Source organism: Vipera ursinii, assembly GCF_947247035.1.
Source record: "Vipera ursinii genome assembly, chromosome: 1".
Taxonomy (NCBI): Eukaryota; Metazoa; Chordata; class Lepidosauria; order Squamata; family Viperidae; genus Vipera; species Vipera ursinii.
Genome location: NC_139512.1, coordinates 264,998,204 through 265,018,117, shown reverse-complemented (window position 1 = coordinate 265,018,117; position 19,914 = coordinate 264,998,204). Strand labels below are relative to the sequence as shown.

General features: G+C 40.9%; 1 protein-coding gene across 1 annotated transcript in view; it reads left to right on the top strand.

Moving 5' to 3' along the window:
* Positions 1-1,391: 1,391 nt before the first annotated feature.
* Positions 1,392-19,914, top strand: part of LOC310651015 (pantetheinase-like) — a gene marked incomplete at its 5' end in the record, with an annotated part of 37,055 nt that continues 18,532 nt past the window's right edge. The window contains 2 exons of the mRNA XM_083379946.1: positions 1,392-1,604; positions 1,712-1,842. Coding sequence (XP_083236072.1) covers positions 1,392-1,604; positions 1,712-1,842 — 344 coding nt within the window. The remainder of the gene's footprint in view (positions 1,605-1,711; positions 1,843-19,914) is intronic.

Genomic DNA, 19,914 nt, shown 5'->3' with positions numbered 1-19,914 from the left:
ACGGGCCCGGCGGGCCGCAGCAACACACGTGGTGGGTGGCGGGCGTGCAGGATGATGGGTGGAGGCTTTATGGGGAGGTGGGCGGATGCCGGTTTGCTCTGAAGGGGTGGGGTTAGGGTGGAGCAGCGTGATGACAAAGAGCGTTGAGGCTGGATGCCTCAACGCTGACTTTACTGTGGTTTGATCTGTGTGAGCAATAAACCTGGTCACCCGTACCTTTGGAGTGCTTGTGATTCTTCGCAGAGGACGTCGTGACAGATGGTTGCAGGCTGCCCAGACATGCAGTCACCAGGACGACCTTTGGTTGGCTCTGGGCGGGAATAGGTTCCTTCAAACATATTTGCCACCGCCTAGTGGCCAGCTGTATAAATAGCTGCGTAGAAGCCTTGGTAACTAGTTCAGATTCTGTTATTCAATAAAGCAATGTTCCTGCCTGAACTCTCTCGCCTTGTCCTCTGCTTGCAAGAAACCCAGTATACAACACTACCCATCCTAGCTAGGAATTGATTTTAGTTTGTATGTGTGTGTCTGAATTTTCTTCTTGAAAAACAGCAAGATATAGTATTTTGTTCTTGAAAACAATTGTTGCATTTGTTTTACTCTCCTGTCTAGTGAGTTTCTTGTATATAAATGAATGCTGCTTAAATCAAACTTATTAATTATGATTTGTTGAATAAGCCACAGTTGTCCACTTTAAATAGAGTAGTATACCACAAAAAGATGTATGTTAGCAAAAGGGGGAGCAGCTTATAAACTGGGATACCCAACCTTGAGCACCAAACTGAGGCAATCTCAGTCAAATCAGGATATACGGTGAAGCTATTCATTAGCCTGTAATAAGTAAGACCTGAATTTCCCTAAATATATTGTACCAGTCTGTAACATTTCCTCAGTAATATAATGTAGCTGCTTGTTCTTCCCTTGTCCCCCTTCCAGGCTGGAAAATTGAAAAAAATGTAACAACCTTCAAATCAAAGAAAGGTCAGCCTGTGAGGAGAATTATATAATGAAATCCCGAACACTGCATTGTTAAAGGATTTTATTTCCTGATGGAGCTTTATGATTATTAATCAACAAATTTTCTACGAAGTGTCTTCAAATCCTGAATAGGGAATTTCCCAGTCAGTGTTAGGGAAGTGAGACTGACTTAATTTCAGGAACTGAACAATGTCTCTGTCTCTTCTAATATATTTCTTAACAAAGATAATTCTAGTTTCAGGAAGGATATAGTGTGGTAATCACTATGTTTCACAATATACTCTTCTCCTAGAGTAGCTGGTGATGTAACAGGAAAATTGTCACTCACCAAATAACTCCCTCCCTCCCTTCTTATTAACCTAAACAGACCTCCCATTTTGTTTCATTCTGAGCCAGAATTAGGTTCCGGAAGCATGGTTGCCTTGCAGCCTCATCTTTGGGTTGTCTTCCTGACTGGGGTTATTCTTGGGACTTCTGCTGTGGAAACATTCCTTGCTGCCATCTATGAGCATGCTGTTATACTTACCGGACCCACCCCAAAACTTGTCTCACCAGAAGAAGCCCTGAATTTAATGAACAGAAATCTAGACATCTTAGAAGAAGCCATCAAAACAGCTGCTGAACAGGTACAACAGATGCAGGGTTGGATAGTAAGTTCCATCGTCTTTGTTCTTGGAAGCAGTGAAATCCATTAATTGAACAGGCATTCTTCTGTTTCTTTTCTTTTTTGTAGGGAGCCCGCATCATTGTGACCCCTGAAGATGGCATTTATGGGTGGGTCTTTACTCGGGAAACACTTTATCCCTATCTTGAGGATATACCAGATCCTGAAGTAAACTGGATTCCATGTGACAATCCAGAAAGGTAATCTTATCAAGTCTAAGTAGAATCTCCTTGAAGGTAAAGAGTCACTTTGGCTAGTGTGATGGATGGCATATAAATTTAACAAATACATTTGATACACAAAGTAGTATGAGTCTCAGTTACTCACAAGCACACTTCTCCATCCTTATAGTGAATTAACAGAGGGTTTTTCTAATGCTCTTCTGTGTACACAATAGTGATTCCAATTTACATTTGTACTGTAAAGGCAGAATTATAACTGGTTGGATAATTAAGAATAGGCACACAACTTTATTTACCTCATATATAACCAAATCTATGTATAATGTTTTATTATGCTTTGATTGAATTTTATTTGAGTAAGATAAGCACATGCAATTAGGAAATGTTGTTAAAATGTGAGTTTTGCAAGTGATTCCCGGTGAAATTTGATTTCTCTTTTTTTTAAAAAAAAATACTACATTTCTGTATTTAAATTTATCAATGCTGGTTTCTTTGGAAAGTATAATTCCATATTAAACAAGTCTCTAAAAGGAAATGTTCATTTCTTTTATTAGTTTATGTTGAGAATTAATGAGTTCTAAAAATATTGTACCAGACTGAATTGATAAGCAGTCATCCAGAGTTTTGTCACTAGGTGGCAGTACGGCAATAGATTTTCCCATGTAACATAGCTACCTTAAATTCCTTGTTTACTGCACTTTTATGTATCTGAGAGCCTAATTCTCTATTTAAAAAATCAAGTTAATTTCTTTGGGAGAGAGCTGCCCTGTCTGAATACTATGACCCAAGAAGACACAGAGCTAAGCGGTTTTCTGAACGAACAATATTCCTGTCACCCCTCAGACAATGCTATTATGTGTCTCATAGACTAGGGGGGCGGAGCCAAGATGGTGGAGAGGCAGCAAAGGCTGTAAAGAGCTCCTCCAAAAGTAAAGGTTTTATTTTATTTTACTTTATTTTTATTTTAACTTTTTAACCTCTTTTAATATCTTTTAATATTGTATTTTAACCTACCTTTTTCAAACTTTTTAAACCCATTTTTAACCCATTTCAACTTTTTAAACCATAGTTTTAAACTTATTTTTAAACCTGTTTTAACAAACCTGAATGGGGAAAAGAAGGAAGAGACAGCACTCTGCAGCAGAAAGTATATCCAAGCCTTTGAAGCAGCAGAAAATGGAGGATTATATTACAAACAGACAGTCTGCTCCAGTAAGTAACTCATTCGCAGGCACCTTATCAGATAAATTTAATTTATGTGACTCATTGGAATGGGACTTACAAACTGAACTGGAGAGCAGACAGCGTGTGGAGTTGTCCTCCTCCCTCTTGGAGAATGGCTCCCCTCCTTGGAATCTGGCAACAGCCTCTTTTACACAGGAGGGAGATGTAGCAAATTTGAAGGGGGAAAATGTGACAGACTTCCTCTCTAGACAATGTTTGCTTACAGCCCAAACTGTAAACTCAATATATAATCTCTTGTCAATTGTCATGGATAAGGTTGATTGTCTGAAAAAGTCTTTTGCAGAGTTTGTTAGGAGCCACCCAAATACTGTGGAAGGACTTGGGAGGATAACCATGGACAGACATGGGATGGCTAACTCAGAAGGTGAAAGTAGAGAAGGACCTTGTTCTCCTCCCAAAAATTTGAACACCTACAGAGAAAACACTCAATCAGGCAAAGGTCTAAGAGATGACCAATATAACTACAGTCTGCAAACTGACCAGGTTACTTTGCAAATTTATGACAAGAGAGTAAATAGAGGGCGTTGGAGCAATAGAAAAGCTATTAGGCTGTCCCTGAGCCAGCTGCTCCGCTGTGAATCCACTCTGATAGATCTACTACATGTAGAGTGGCTGCCAGCAAGAACACAATGTATGAGAATTCTCCTATCATTCAAGCAGCCCACAATTCCCTCCATGCTCTTCAGAATGAAGCCCTTTCTGAGCTTTTTCTCTATATTTCCAATAAGGGTATTTGCTCAGAAAAAGTGTGCCCACTCCTGAAACTGCGTCACCAAGAGGGAACTGTCGCTTTAAATCTAGGCTGCAACAGCCCTCACACTACTAAGTCTGAGGCTGCTGCAACTGAACTGACCCTGAGAAAGCAAAGAAGCAATATACGAACTGTGTTACCCACAGCTGCAGGAACTGCTGAGGATGTGCCAGAGGAAATGTTGATTGACCTATTCAGTGCACTGCCAGAACCTGAGCAAGTTAACATCATTCAAAGATTGGACGACCTAAAAGAGGCACTGACAACAACCCAATCTACAGCAAAGCCTCTATTTAATTTGGATCCACTAAACAAGCAACCTTGTGACAAGATACTGTTGAGCCTTTACCTCAACAGTAAAAAAAGGTGTTGTCACACAGGCTGAGAGTGGAGTAACTGCACTGACTGACCCAGCCTCTGAGAAACAACTGAAAGACAAAGGGCTTCATCACACAGTGCCCCCTAAGCTGACAAACACTAAGGACATAATCCAGCTTCCATCCTCATTTGATTTAGAAGTTCCCACAACATCTCTCCACAAGATGAACCTTCAGCCAAGCCCCTCCAAAAATGGACATAAATCTACATTTATAGACTTAAGCCAGAGTACCTGCTCTTTGGAAAAAAAATCATTCTTGGAGCAAGAGCAGAGGCACACTGGCAACCGAGATATAGAGGAGCAACAACAAGTTCTGCAACCCATGAGGAGAAATATCGAACCTCACAACAACTGTGTTTATATGGGAAGCTTAGATGATATTGACCCAGCTCCATTGTCAAGTTGACATCTGGCATTTCCACCATCTAGCCAATCAACCAAGTCAGATCACGTTGCTTCTGAGAACCCCATACAGTTGATGACCTGGAACATAGCTGGCTGGAAAAGGATGGTTGATAGTGGACTAATGAGCTTTCTTTCTAGATTTGACGTAATAGCCTTTCAAGAAACCTGGCTAACCGAAGTGGATGAACCAGTACAATTGCCAGGCTTTCAGGGATGGGCTTCCCCAGCCCTAAAAACAAAGAACAAAGGGAGACCCTCTGGTGGGCTATGCATTCTTATAAAGGAAGAGTTGCAATGGCAGGGAGAGAAATTATATAACGAAGATAAGTATCCGTACTTTCTAGCTGTCAAATTTGAATATGACCAGTTTGAGTTAATATTGGTAAATGTGTACATTCCTCCAAGCACATCCCAGCACTATAATTTTGAATATTGGATGGGCTTGGAAGTTATCTTAGAAGATTTATCTATATTGTACCCTCAGTCCATAGTGGTATTATTAGGAGATCTGAATGCTAGACTGGGTCCCTCTCTGTATGAGCTTGCCCAGAAGAAGGGAATCCCAGGGGAGTTCTTTGATAACCATCCTCAGTGGCTCTCAAGAGACTGTAAAAGTAATGCCACTGGCTTGCTCCTAGTCTCCTTAATTTTTAAGGGTAATCTCCAAATTTTGGGAGGTAAGGACAAGAATTATACATACCCTTATACATACCACTCAGCCAATTCAAGTAGTGTACTGGATCTCTTTTGTGTGTCTAGAGATAAGGCTGACCTCTTCTCAGAGGTCACAGTACACCTTAGCGACAATAGCGACCATCAGCCTGTAAGTGTGACATTGCGAGGCCGCTCAGATTTAAGACCATATAACATGGCTGACAGATGGCTCACCAAAAAGGTAGAGGTGACCCAAAATAAAAGGTTAATTTGGGCCAAAGTTGATAGTAAGGCAATATTAGAATGCCTTAAAACAGAGAATGCTACTAAGTGGGCTAGAACAATACAGTCATCTACTACTGACTGGATGTCAGCCTTCAATGCATTCTCCAATCTGTGTAACATACTGAAGAAACACCTAACAGCTAAACCTACTACAAAAAGAGCCCAAGTGGGTAGACCTCGCTGGTTTGATCCTGATTGCCAGCGACAGAAAAAGAAATTGAAGGCAGCCATGAGGCTTGCCCAGAGGAATCCTACTGCCCATATACAAGCTAAGATGCTGCACACAAGAAGGGAATATAAAAAAAAACTATAACATTAAAGAAAAAACGTTTTGCCATTTCAATCTGGTCAGAACTTGAGTTGGCTGCCAGAAGTCATAATTCAGTATTATTTTGGCACTCAGTAGCAGGTATTCTGAAGGAATGGAGATTTGCATTTGACATACCAATCTCTGCTGCGGACTGGGAGAATTATTATCAGTGCTTGTTTGCCCCCACCGAACCGGTAAAGAAATTATTTTTAAACAGTGATTTGGTAAATCCTAGAACCCTCCCCCCTTGGCCACCAGTTTCAGAAAAGGAGATACAGTCCATCATTAAAAGCTTAAAGAGCAATAAAGCCCCAGGCGAGGATTTTTTACCAGCAGAATTATTTAAGAAATTTTCCAACTGGTGGGGCCCTGTATTAGCAGGTCTTTTTACACACATAAATAACACCTGCCATATACCAGACGGGTGGAAGATGGCAATAGTTGTCCCTATATATAAAAAAGGGAATAAAAAGGATCCTAGTAATTATAGGCCCATCAGCCTGATTGACATTGTAGCAAAAATATATGCTAGGTACCTTTTGAACAGAATTGAAATCTGGGTAGAGGAAAACAACATCCTCACAGAAGAACAAGCAGGTTTTAGACAGAACAGATCTACTATTGATAACTGCTTTGTTTTGAACCATCTAATTGCCAAATATGCCTATAAGAGGAGACCCCTGTTTGCTGCTTTTATAGACCTTACAGCAGTATTTGATATGGTAAATAGAGACATACTATGGAGTAAATTGACATCTCTTAAAATAGAACCCAGACTTCTGGCTTTGATTAAAGCCCTTTACACAAGTACCTGTTTGAGGGTGCGGTATGGGATTAATGGGGCCCTGACTAATAGGATTCACATAAATAAAGGGATAAGGCAAGGGTGTATTCTGGCCCCATTATTATTTAATTTATACATCAATGATTTGCCAGGGTTAATGAAGGATACCATGGTACACATGCCGATGATCCTAAATACTTACTGTAACAGCTTGCTTTATGCTGATGATATGATTTTATTATCATACTCACAAGTAGGATTACGTAGGCTATTAAGAAGATTCAGCTCTTATTGCCAGGATAACTCCCTAATTATTAGCAAATCCAAATCGAAAATAATGGTGTTTGGAAGAAACCATCAGAGACATAAGTGGCAATTAGACGGTGAACCAATTGAACAGGTTAATACCTTTGTATATTTGGGAGTAACTTTTTCCAAGACTGGATCTTGGGCCTGCCATCATCAACGAAGTACATTTAGAGCAAAAGCCCATTTGAATTTATTGCTCAAACTAAAGAATCATAGTTACCCAGGGTCCCTAGCTCCACTACTCAAAGTTTATAAGGCTAAGGTTACGACAATGCTCTTGTACGGAGCAGAAATTTGGGGTCTTTATTCAACCACAGCTTTAGAACGAACACAGTCCCAGCATCTGAGATGCATTTTGGGTGTAGATCCAAGAACATCTGCTGCAGCAGTTAGAGCTGAATTGGGAATTCATACAATTCAGGCATTATCTAAAATTAGAGCTTATAACTACTGGTGCAAAGTTAATGAAATGGAGACTGATAGACTCCCCAAATTATGCCTACTAGAGCAAATAAAACTACAATCACAAATCTCCTGGATCACCAAACTAACAAATTTTGTAAGAAGCTGTGGCCTTCCTGTTTCTTGCGTAACAGGAGAACAATCTAAAAAAAGAGTTGCCCAAAGAATTAAGGATATAGAAGCACAAACTGATATAGCTATCCTTAGTAAGGTGGGTAACTTGAAATGGCTGAGTAAATACAAATGTACTTTTCAAGTGGACAGTTATTTGAAGTCACAACTCCCAAAACATCTTAGGGAGATATTTATGAGAGCAAGATTTGAACAGCTTGACACAATGGTCAGATATGGGAGATTTCATGCTATACCGTACAATGAACGTCTCTGCATTTGCGGAGCGGCAGAGGTAGAGGACCTGGCTCACATCCTATTTGACTGTTGTTTGTATAAGAGGGTGAGAGGCAGGTATCTTGGTCTATATACCAAACGAATGACCCATTGGGATCCCCATATCAAAATAACTTACCTTATGTCCGGCCAGAACTTGAAAATAACATCCAACGTAGCACAGTATTTGAACAAAATGATCCAGTTAAGATCTGCATATGTGGGACTGATTGGGGTAGATTGTAAGGGCGACTCCGAAATATAATGTTTCCATATTTTATCTATATCTTAAATTTGCATTTTATTACTATTTTAACTTAAATTGTATTTTAATTCCATTTTAAATTGTATTTTATCAAATTCCATTTCGGATTGCTTTTATCTAGTTTTGGTGACGGTTTGTTGCTGGAACTTTGTACTTTGATATGGCCCAAGGGCTAATCAATAAAAGTTGTTGTTGTTCCTGTCTTGGTGGAACTGAACTTCAGCCTGCTTTGTCCCAGCGAGTCCCCACAGCCTGTAGACACCAGATCAAGAGTCCACTGGCCTTATGGACTGGCTCTGTGTGGAAATATCTGGATATCATCAGTAAAGGTGTCAGCCTCACTAGGTAGACCAGACCATAAAATCAACTTCACAGGAAAGCTTAGGATACTTTTATTGAGATTGGTTATAACAATAGAATCTTGCAAATCTAATTGCTCTGTACCATCACCACCCCTTCTTATACTCCTGTGAAGTGGGGAGTATCTGTCTAAACAATTTCCAAATATCATCTGGACATTCTGATTAAAAATATTTCAGCCCCTTTTGCCTAAGCAACAGCTTCTGCTTATCTTCATCAAGGTTATTTTCATTACTTTCTATACCACTGAAACAATTCAAAGCAATGGGTAGCCTCTTCCAACAATTTCACGCAGAAGTTAAAAAGTATGGTGAGAGGGCCCAATCTGCAGTGCTGGTTTCATGGAACTGACGTCTGTTTCCTGCCACCCACCAGATGCTGTTACCTACCTAGAATGGATCAGAAGTATTGTAGAAAAATACTCTTTACTTCTAACTCTTGCAGACAATTCAAAACAATCCCATGTTCAATAGAATCAAATCAGGAGTTGGTTTAGAAAGGGCATATTTCCCCAGTCCAGGTCTGGACAAATGTCATTGTCATCACTGCTAACATTGGATGTTCTTACTTTAACAATATATGAAGATGCAGCCATTCTCTCTTTAACCTGTGTGTTACTTTTAGAGTTAGAATTAGATTATGCTGGGGGGGAGGGGGAGGAGGAAGAATGTGTATGGGGAGTAGTTAGACATAACAACATCGCAGTAGAGTATTTTTCCTCCCGGTTGTTTGAAATAAGAGATGATAAGAAATGGAACTGGAGGGAAGGTTAGCCTTTCAAACTAATTGGAGAACATGTTGCTTTGATACTATGTGTTTAGGGGAGGGGAATTCAGATTTTGGCTTTGACCATGTACTTGCTGATGCTGTGAAACTTGAATAAAGATTCTTTAAGGTAAACAATGCCTCAAAGTTCTTTGAAGAGTTTCATCTGTCGGAACCATGACAGTTATCCAACAGAGATATCATCCAGCAGAATAACTGAGCCTTTCTCTGTCTGATGCCCTGGTCTGAATTGTGACGCAAAAGAGTCCAGATATTTTATTCCCTTTAGGGTATTCTGTAATTCAAGCCCTACCACCTTCCCAGCAGCCTTTCTTAGAAAAAAGGAGGGTGGAGGTAGGACAGTAATTGTCCAGTATAGCTGAACCCAGGGAAATTCTCTTCAGCAGGGGCCACCCTACTGCCATCTTCAAGGTGATGAGTGTTAAGGAATTTGATGTGCAGAGGTCTCCTTGTGCTACCAAAGAGTTGCACAGACAAGGAAGGGTACTGAGAGCAGCAAGAGTCACACAGTAAGAGTACACTGAGTTGTTAAAAACAAAAAGTATTTTACTTTGAGGTGGTGTAAAAACAAAAATGCACAGTCAAAAATAAACAGTCCAAGTCATAAACAATAGCAACAGTCCAAGCTACAAAGTCTTCTTGCCGGTCCAGAGGTCAAATACACAGTTCAGGTTTACAACAGTAGTAAACCAACAGCAGAGCAAAAACAGTAATAGTAGAGATCAGTGAATTCAGAGAGAGAGAGAAACTACGTTCCTAGCTTCTTCTTATAGCCATGAGAACACTTACACACCCATTGGCCAATTAACAACTTAAAGCCATAGCATTATGGTTAATATATTTTCAACCCAACATTGTAGGCTAACACCATATGCCTAACATTCTCCCCTTTGGGTAGAATAATATATAACTCTTACAATCTTATGCACATTCTTTCACAATTAGTATTGTGTTTCACAGCACTTTGTACCTTTGTAAAATGGTCTGCAATATTTACATCAGATGAACAATACTCTAGCTGTATTAATTTCTCTTTGACACATTGTCTGACATTTAAATAACGAAGATCAGTATGTTTAGCTTGCTCACCAGGTGGCAGTTTAGCTTTCTCATAAACTTTAAGATCCTGCAAAGTCTTCAACTCCCTGTTCATTGCAGCTTTCCATGATGCCTGCTCCTTTTCAGGATACATCCTGATCTCATCATAGTTAGAAGGTACTGAACTAACTTGACATACTACATTAGCTTCATAGCGATCAGGTGGATGTCTGATACGTGTTGAACGCCAAGGAATTACAGGGCTTTGAATTTCTGACTCCTTTCCTTCCTCTGATTCCTCTTTTATCTCCCCTATCTCCTTTTCATCTTTTATATTTACAGGAGATGTATTATCATTACTAGTTACATTATCAGAGGAGTCCTCAAACACTAGAGGATCAGTATTAACAGTTTCTTGCTCTAACCTATCCCAACCAACATGCTCAAGGAATTTTGCACTCGCACTGTTATATACATTAGTTGTGCCTCGTTCCCAGAAACGATAAGATCTATGGTTAGCTTCATAACCTACGAAGTATAATTGCCTAGCCCTATGTTGGCCTTTACTCCTGAGTTGTGCAGGAATGTGGATCCAAGCTGGGGTGCCAAATGTGTGCAGGTAATCAAGGTTTGGTCTTCTACCATGCCATATAGTATATGGTATTTTACCAGTAGAAGTATTAACAACTATATTCAGAACATGGTTTGCACATTTTGCTGCCTCCCCCCACAGTCTATCTGTTATGCCTGAATCTCTTAACATGGTTCTCATCATGGCTTGTAACGTTTGCCCACGTCTCTCAACAAATGCATTATGTTGTGGCCTATAAGGGGCTGAACGTTTATGCTCAATGCCAGCTGATTGTAGCATATCAACAAAACGCTTGTTTGTAAATTCAGTACCATTATCAGTAATTATGCACTGAACCTTTCTCTTTGTTTTCCTTTCCACAAACTTCAGCCAGTTTGCAAATTGTTGGAAAGTGTCTGCCTTTGACTTAAGCAGATAACAAAAACCATAATGAGAGTAGTGGTCCAATATACTTAAAACATAACATGACCCTCCTAAACTTGGCTTCATGGGTCCAATTAAATCAGTAAACACAACTTCCAAAGGAACAGTTGTTTTGAAGCTGTTTAACCTGTTTGCAGGAGTTGCCTTACTCTTTTCCTGATTACAGGCATTGCAATTCAAATACTTACTACATGGTTTCAGTTTAATTCCTTGTACTAACTCAACTGTTTTACGTAGTGAGTTAAAGTTCACATGCCCTAACCGCCTATGCAATAAATGTATACATTCATCATGTGGCTTCTTGTTCTCACATATTGAGTTAGCTTTAACTGTACTAACCTGGTTACTTGTGAGAACGAATAAACCATCTTTCAAATTAGCAGTTACACAGGTTTCATTCCTCTCAATAGTGCATTGCTCCCCTCTGAATGTTACCACAAACCCAACCTTAACCAATTCCCTTACAGATAACAGGTTGAATCTTAGTTTAGGTATATATAACATAGGTAACTGTTCATCAATACATGGACAATAGGAATTACCTTCACCAGAGGCCTTCATCCTCCAACCGTTGGCTAGTGAAACATATTGGTTGCTGTTTTTCATATTAACAAACCTCTTTTTCTCTTTAGTAATGCATTGTGAAGCCCCACTATCAACAACCCACAATTCATTATTTCTGGATGTTGATTCACCAGAAATAGCCAAACCAATGCCCTTCTTAGCCTTTCCACTGCTATTTACATTCTGTTTTTTACCCTTTCTACAGAATTTGGCTATATGCCCTCTAGCCCCACAAGAATAACATTTCTTGACATTGTAAGCAGTGGTAAATGGCTGCTCCTCTCGTGGCTGTGTCTCTCTCAGCTGGTCTCTGTCATGCCTCCTCCTGGACTCTTCCAGCAGTCTCCCCGTAATTTTAGTTAATGTCAGTTCCTCTCTGGTCAGGACTTCCAAAGAAGAAACATACTCATCATAACTCTCATCCAAAGATGACAGAATAATGTAGACCTGATGCAACTCTGAAAAAATCAGCTCCTTTTCATGAAGCTCTTGAAAAGCTGCCTTCATGTAATTTAAATGGGTCAGCATATCTCCATTCTTCTGCAGACGAGCCCTAAACAGCTTACGTGTAAGGTGTATATGTGCACCCACACTGTCACGAACATAAAGCCTTCGCAAAACGCCCCAACACCTAGCAGCAGATTCCTCACCACGAATATGAACAAGCTGCTGGTCATTCAGTGTTAGCCCAATAATGCAAAGAGCTTTCTCATTGCTTCTTTTAAAGTTGTCTAACTTCTTTACATCCTCTTCATCATCTGGATCCCAAGCAGTAGTATCTGGTGGGTTATTTACAACAGTCCATAGTCCTTCCTTGCGCAAAAGCAAGCAGCATTTCGTGGACCAAGAAACATAGTTTGTCCCATCCAACCGGGTTATCCAGGAGATGCCTGACAACAGTTCTTGTGCCATTTTACACCAAAACAGCTAACACAAACTCAGCTAGGAATACTGTGTGTACTTACTCTCAGTACAGGCCTGGGCCCATAACCAGTGTTAAGGAATTTGATGTGCAGAGGTCTCCTTGTGCTACCAAAGAGTTGCACAGACAAGGAAGGGTACTGAGAGCAGCAAGAGTCACACAGTAAGAGTACACTGAGTTGTTAAAAACAAAAAGTATTTTACTTTGAGGTGGTGTAAAAACAAAAATGCACAGTCAAAAATAAACAGTCCAAGTCATAAACAATAGCAACAGTCCAAGCTACAAAGTCTTCTTGCCGGTCCAGAGGTCAAATACACAGTTCAGGTTTACAACAGTAGTAAACCAACAGCAGAGCAAAAACAGTAATAGTAGAGATCAGTGAATTCAGAGAGAGAGAGAAACTACGTTCCTAGCTTCTTCTTATAGCCATGAGAACACTTACACACCCATTGGCCAATTAACAACTTAAAGCCATAGCATTATGGTTAATATATTTTCAACCCAACATTGTAGGCTAACACCATATGCCTAACATTCTCCCCTTTGGGTAGAATAATATATAACTCTTACAATCTTATGCACATTCTTTCACAATTAGTATTGTGTTTCACAGCACTTTGTACCTTTGTAAAATGGTCTGCAATATTTACATCAGATGAACAATACTCTATGTCAAGGTAAAAATCACCTTTGTAGAGGGCGACGGACCGTGCTTCAGAGAATGCATGTTACACTTGCAGGAAGGCAAGAAAAACACGACGCATAATCTTACTAAATACCTTTTACTTACAAAAATATAAAAACTAAATATATATTATACAGAGCTAGCTGGGCTACATCCTAACGTAACAGACAGTAACAGCAAAGCAGATAATAACTCTGGGAACTTCTTCTAGACATGCGCACTAAACAGACTGAAACCATAACATAGCTAGTCATATGGGATTCACTATGGTTACCAGATAAGTTATCACAACAGGTGCAGAGAACAGGGGAAATGTACAGTTAGAAATGAACTTTTCTGACGAACAAAAAAACGTGCAGTGACATTCCCCTTCTTTCGTCAGCAAAGTGAAGACTCAGGTAAGGCACATCTTCTCACGCAGATACTCATGCTGGGCTGTAGGAAGTGGTTTGTTCAGCATGTCAGCAATTTGATCACGTGTAGGCACATACTGTAACGTCACAAAACCTTGTTTAACCAGTTGCCTTATGTTTTGATATCGGATGTCAATGTGTCTGGACCTTGAACCTGTAAAACGTGTTTCAGAAATATAAACCACAGATTCATTATCCTCCATTACTGTGATCGGTCGAATCGGATGTGTCCAGATATCTGTGACTAAAGCATCAAACCAGGTTAAAGAATTGCATGCATCAGACACACAAGCATACTCAGCTTCTGTAGAGGAACAAGAAACAAAATTCTGTTTACGCACATGCCAGTAAACAGGACATCCATTTAAGAACATCATGTAACCTGATGTACTTTTCCGTGACTTCTTATCACTTGCCCAATCTGAATCTGCAAAACAACATAACTCTGCATAGTCAGTATGTGTGGGTTCCAACAACAACTTCATGTCTTTTGTGTGTTTTAGATACCTCAATAACTTTTTAACACATGTCCAATGAAACTGTTTTGCCTTGCCTACGTGTCGTGATAAAAGATTAACACTAAGTGCAATGTCGGGTCTAGTCCAACTACTAATATATAGAAGCGACCCAATGACTGAGCGATAAAGTGTTTGATCCTCGAACTCAGGACTTGGTTCATGTGCCAAAATGTGAAAGTCAGTTTGCATGGGTATACTCACAGGCTTAGCGTCCTCCATGTTACAGTGATGTAACAGTTGTTCAATCTTCTCTCCTTGTGTGAGACTAAACCCCTTCTGAGTTTTGGCAATTTGAACACCTAAATAAGTGTTAATACACCCTAAACACTTCAACGTGAAAAACTTTTGTAAAGCTTTAGCAAAAACCTCACTCATCTGCTTATTTGGACCAATATAAACAATATCATCGACATAAACAAGAATTATCTCATACCTATTACCGGATCTTTTGGTAAACACGCATTCATCTGTTTCGGACTTAATAAAGCCCATTGAATTTAGTTTGTCAGAAAGACATAAGTACCACATTAAACCAGACTGTTTCAGACCATAAAGACTTTTGTGTAGAAACCAGGTATCCCCTTCTTGCTGTCTGAAACCTGGAGGACCTTTGACGTAGATGTCTTCATCAAGATCAGCGTGAAGATAAGCCGTTTCAACGTCGAACTGAAAAACTTCCAGGCCAAGGATAGTTGCAGTGGCTAAAGCAATTTTCACACTTTCAGTCCGCACTGTGGGTGAGTATGTATTTGTATAGTCCTCAGGATAACGTTGAGCAAAACCCTGGGCTACGAGTCTGGCCTTGTACAACGACTCACCATTCGGCTTCTTTTTGATCCTGTAGACCCATCGAGTACCAATAACTTTCTTGTTTGCTGGAGGGCTCGCAGGCGTAAACACTTGAAGTTTCTTTAGACTGTCCATTTCAGCCTGCATTGCCTCAAACCATTTATCTTGTTCTGATTCAGGGAGATGTTTGATCTGTGTGAACTTCTCAGGTGGAAGTGTAACATTACAAATCAAAGGTACAGGTGTTTTTGTTACTTGCCACGAATACCGTTTTGGAGGGATTCCCTTTGTGGACCTCTTGGAACGCCTCGGGCCAACCGTCCATTCTTCTTCCATGTCGTCCTCGTCTTCATCATCGTCGCCAGCAGCAACATCGGCGGCTTGCGAAGACGGAACAGTAGGTTGAGAAGAACTCGTGGAAGGAACATTCTCCTGTGATTCTTGATCAGGTTGCGTGGCATCAGCAACATCATCTCTAGGAAAATAAACTCCAGGATCGTTAGAATGAATCCTGGACCAGTCCGCATCTTCCTCAAAAGTAGCAGATTGTGAAATCACAATAACATGATGAGAGTCAATGTATTTGCTCCATTTTGAATTATCATCAATGCCCATAAATCTCATCCTTTTTGCTGCAGGACCCCCTTTCTTTCTTTGGGCTAAAGGAATATTCACCATAGCATAGGAACCAAAAATATGGAGATGTGAGAGATCAGGCTTGTGTCCATACAACATGAAATAAGGGGTCTGATTTATCACGCTACTCCAAGTACGGTTGACGATATGGTTAGCATATTTGATAGCTTCACCCCAGTATGGAAGACTGAGGTTAGCATCTTCAAGGAGGCAACGCATCATGGTTTGCAAAACCCCATTTCTGCGTTCTGCCACCCCATTTTCAGCTGGAGTATAAGGAGCAGATGTCTGAGGTACTATCCCATTCTTACGCATCCAGTCCTGGAAACGTTGAGACATGAATTCAGCACCGCGATCACTCTGGATTCTGGCAATGTTGACCTTGAATTGGGTATAGACAAGACTAGCAAAGTCTTTAAAGATCTGAAAGGTCTCAGATTTTTCTTTCATAGGATATACATATCCATATCTAGAATAATTGTCAACGATTGTCAAGAAATATCTTTTACCACCAAGTGTTGGTGCAAAAGGACCAACTATGTCAGTGTGTACCAAATCAAAAATGCGTGTTGACAGGCGTGTAGCGCATTTTGGAATTGCTGCTGCCTTGGATTTGGCTTTCTTGCAGACAGCACAGTCCAAGAACACCTTACACCCCTTTAGATCCAAACCTCTTGCGAACTCTGGCATCTTCTTCAGTACACGGAAACTGGCATGACCCAATCTTCTGTGCCACTTATGGATACACCTGGAATGCAAAGGTTTACCTGTTAGTGAATTCTCAACTTTAGCATTTTTATTAGGAACCCCAGGCTTGCTGTGAGCAACCTGTGTCTTTTTTGTATTTTTATCATTTTTAGGAACCTTTGGAGTAGCAACAGGATCTCTCTCTGGGACGTCTCTCTCTGGGCCTGTGCTTTCCCTTTTTGGAGCTTGTATACTTGCCTGCTCTTGCTGCTTAGGCTTTGGTTTTAAGTAATAAACACCACCAATCAACATGGTTTCAGCAACAATATCTCCGTCTTTGACTATATAACTTGCTTTTTCAAGATGGTGGACCTGAAAATGAGAAAACCTAGACAAATGACTCTGACTAAGCAAATTACTACTGGCAGATGGAACATAGTAAACATTTGGAATGAGAGCATCAAGCTCTTCAATGTAGACAGTTCCTTTTCCCATGACCTGAACAGGATGATTGGAAAAAGAGTAAAGTTCACGAAGTTCAGGTTCAGGCTCGTGCATCTCAGTGTAAAGCTCTTTTCTGTAGGTTACATGTAATGCTGCTCCACTGTCCAAAGTCCAAAGAAGTCGTCTGTCGTACTCTGGTTGAGGCTGTGGATCGTTGGTCACAACCAATGTGACAAGTGGAGCTTGTGGATCACGCCTGGAACCACGACCACGACTTTGTCGTCCGCCTCTACCTCTGCCTCCTCTGGAATCTGTTCCTCTGGGCTGGTATGTGACGGGCGCTGGAACTCGTTGGGGACAATCCCGGGTGGCATGTCCCACACGATTGCAGATGTAGCATCTTGGCATTCTTGGAACGTAGGTCCTTCCACGGAAGGCACGCCTCGCTGAAGCTCTTGATGCAGGTGGTTCCCTTAAATGTGGCGCAGCTTGCATAACTGCCTCTTCTTCGGCTAAGATCCTGCATACATGATCCACTGTGCGTTGAGCAATAGGCACTTGATTAATCTTGGAAATAGCATCTTTCCACTCATGATTCAAAGAATTGATGATAATGCTGATCATTTGAAAATCATCAATAGGATAGCCTTTTTCACCCAGTTCTTTTCTAATACCTTTCATTTTAGTCAAATGTGCTCCAATATGTTCACCAGGTTTTAATCTGGAACCATGGAACTCAGACAAAAGTAAACATGTAGACTCAATTGATGTAGGCCGATAACATGCCTCTAACTGAGTCCAAATTTGTTGGGCAGTTGCATCTTGTGAAAACGTGAGCTGCAATTCAATGTCCATTGACATCAATAATGTTGTGCATGCTCTATTATCCAAGTCCCATATGTCAGGAGTCCATGGCTGGGCAGGAGGATTAAACACCATCATGTGAGTACCTTCTCTGCGTAACAAAAGTCCAACCTCACTGACCCATGCCCTGTAATTCTGTCCTGACTTCTTTAATTTTGAATCACCAGCCAGTGGTACAATGGAAGGTGTTTGATGAGGAATATACAATTGAGGTACTGGCTGTGCAGGTTGTGCAATCCGACCATAACCTGCAGGGGGCACCAGTGGCGTCTGTGCCTGGACATGCGGCAGTTGCATTGAAGCTGCCGGTAGTCTTGGTGCTGGCTGTGACTGTCTTTGAGCTGCTATTCCACCCTGGCCAGCAGGAGGCGCTGGCGCTGGGACTGGTGCATTAGCATAATCTGCAGATGACACTGGCCTTCGCATATAAGAACCCGGTGGCAATTGCATGTGGGCTACATATGGCTGTGCTCTGCCAGGTAGAAGGGCTTGCATAGAAGCAATATTAACAGGAGAAGCAATAGTAACAGGAATCCTAGCACCATCAGGGACTGGAGCCTCAGATAACGGCAGAAATCTTGTATCTCTGAGCAAAGACTCCTCCATAGACAATTGCGAGAGTGAGAGCTCCAATTCATGTCTTAATGCAGCTTCACCAGTAGATGGTGCTATAACATTTGCTTCAGGCATCACTGTGGCTCTGTATGGCCTTTGAGACAGCCCATAATCATGTGACACAGGAGCCTCCGGTTCCCATTCGTCTTGCATGACACTCAATGATGGGCGTGACTTTAGCTTTGGGAAAGAAGGAGGCAATATGGCTTCTCCTTGTGGGTGTGGCAATATGGCCGGTTCATGCTCATAATTCCTCTCATATTGCTGAACCATTGACACATATTTCTTTGCCTGCTGCAAACGCCTTTCAAAAAACCCAATTTGTTCACAGTAGCCTTGCATAGCCCTATCTCGCATAGTTTGCTTGGGGCTTGAAGGAGCAGAAGGAATTTTTTTCGGCTGAACTTTAGGTTTCGCTCCAAGCCTTTGAAATTCATCCTGAGCCCCTGGAGTGTGAACATTTTCAAAAGCAGCTGCCAGGGAGCTTGGAAAAGTAGAAAAAAGAGTGACTGACCTTGCATCGTGGACAGGAGCAGGTGCGTCTTCTCCAAGGCGTGTGGCCGAAGCTATCGGAGTTCTTAAGGTCGAAGGGAGATGCCCAACAGAAAGACTCCTTTCCAGCCGTGGCTTCCTTCCTGACATGTTTCAGCAGTTAATCACCGCTGCCTCACTAGCACTAACTAACTGATAACAGCCGCAGAAACATGCTTCTCCAAAAACATAAATCAAACCATCCTCGACACCAAAATGTCAAGGTAAAAATCACCTTTGTAGAGGGCGACGGACCGTGCTTCAGAGAATGCATGTTACACTTGCAGGAAGGCAAGAAAAACACGACGCATAATCTTACTAAATACCTTTTACTTACAAAAATATAAAAACTAAATATATATTATACAGAGCTAGCTGGGCTACATCCTAACGTAACAGACAGTAACAGCAAAGCAGATAATAACTCTGGGAACTTCTTCTAGACATGCGCACTAAACAGACTGAAACCATAACATAGCTAGTCATATGGGATTCACTATGGTTACCAGATAAGTTATCACAACAGGTGCAGAGAACAGGGGAAATGTACAGTTAGAAATGAACTTTTCTGACGAACAAAAAAACGTGCAGTGACACTCTAGCTGTATTAATTTCTCTTTGACACATTGTCTGACATTTAAATAACGAAGATCAGTATGTTTAGCTTGCTCACCAGGTGGCAGTTTAGCTTTCTCATAAACTTTAAGATCCTGCAAAGTCTTCAACTCCCTGTTCATTGCAGCTTTCCATGATGCCTGCTCCTTTTCAGGATACATCCTGATCTCATCATAGTTAGAAGGTACTGAACTAACTTGACATACTACATTAGCTTCATAGCGATCAGGTGGATGTCTGATACGCGTTGAACGCCAAGGAATTACAGGGCTTTGAATTTCTGACTCCTTTCCTTCCTCTGATTCCTCTTTTATCTCCCCTATCTCCTTTTCATCTTTTATATTTACAGGAGATGTATTATCATTACTAGTT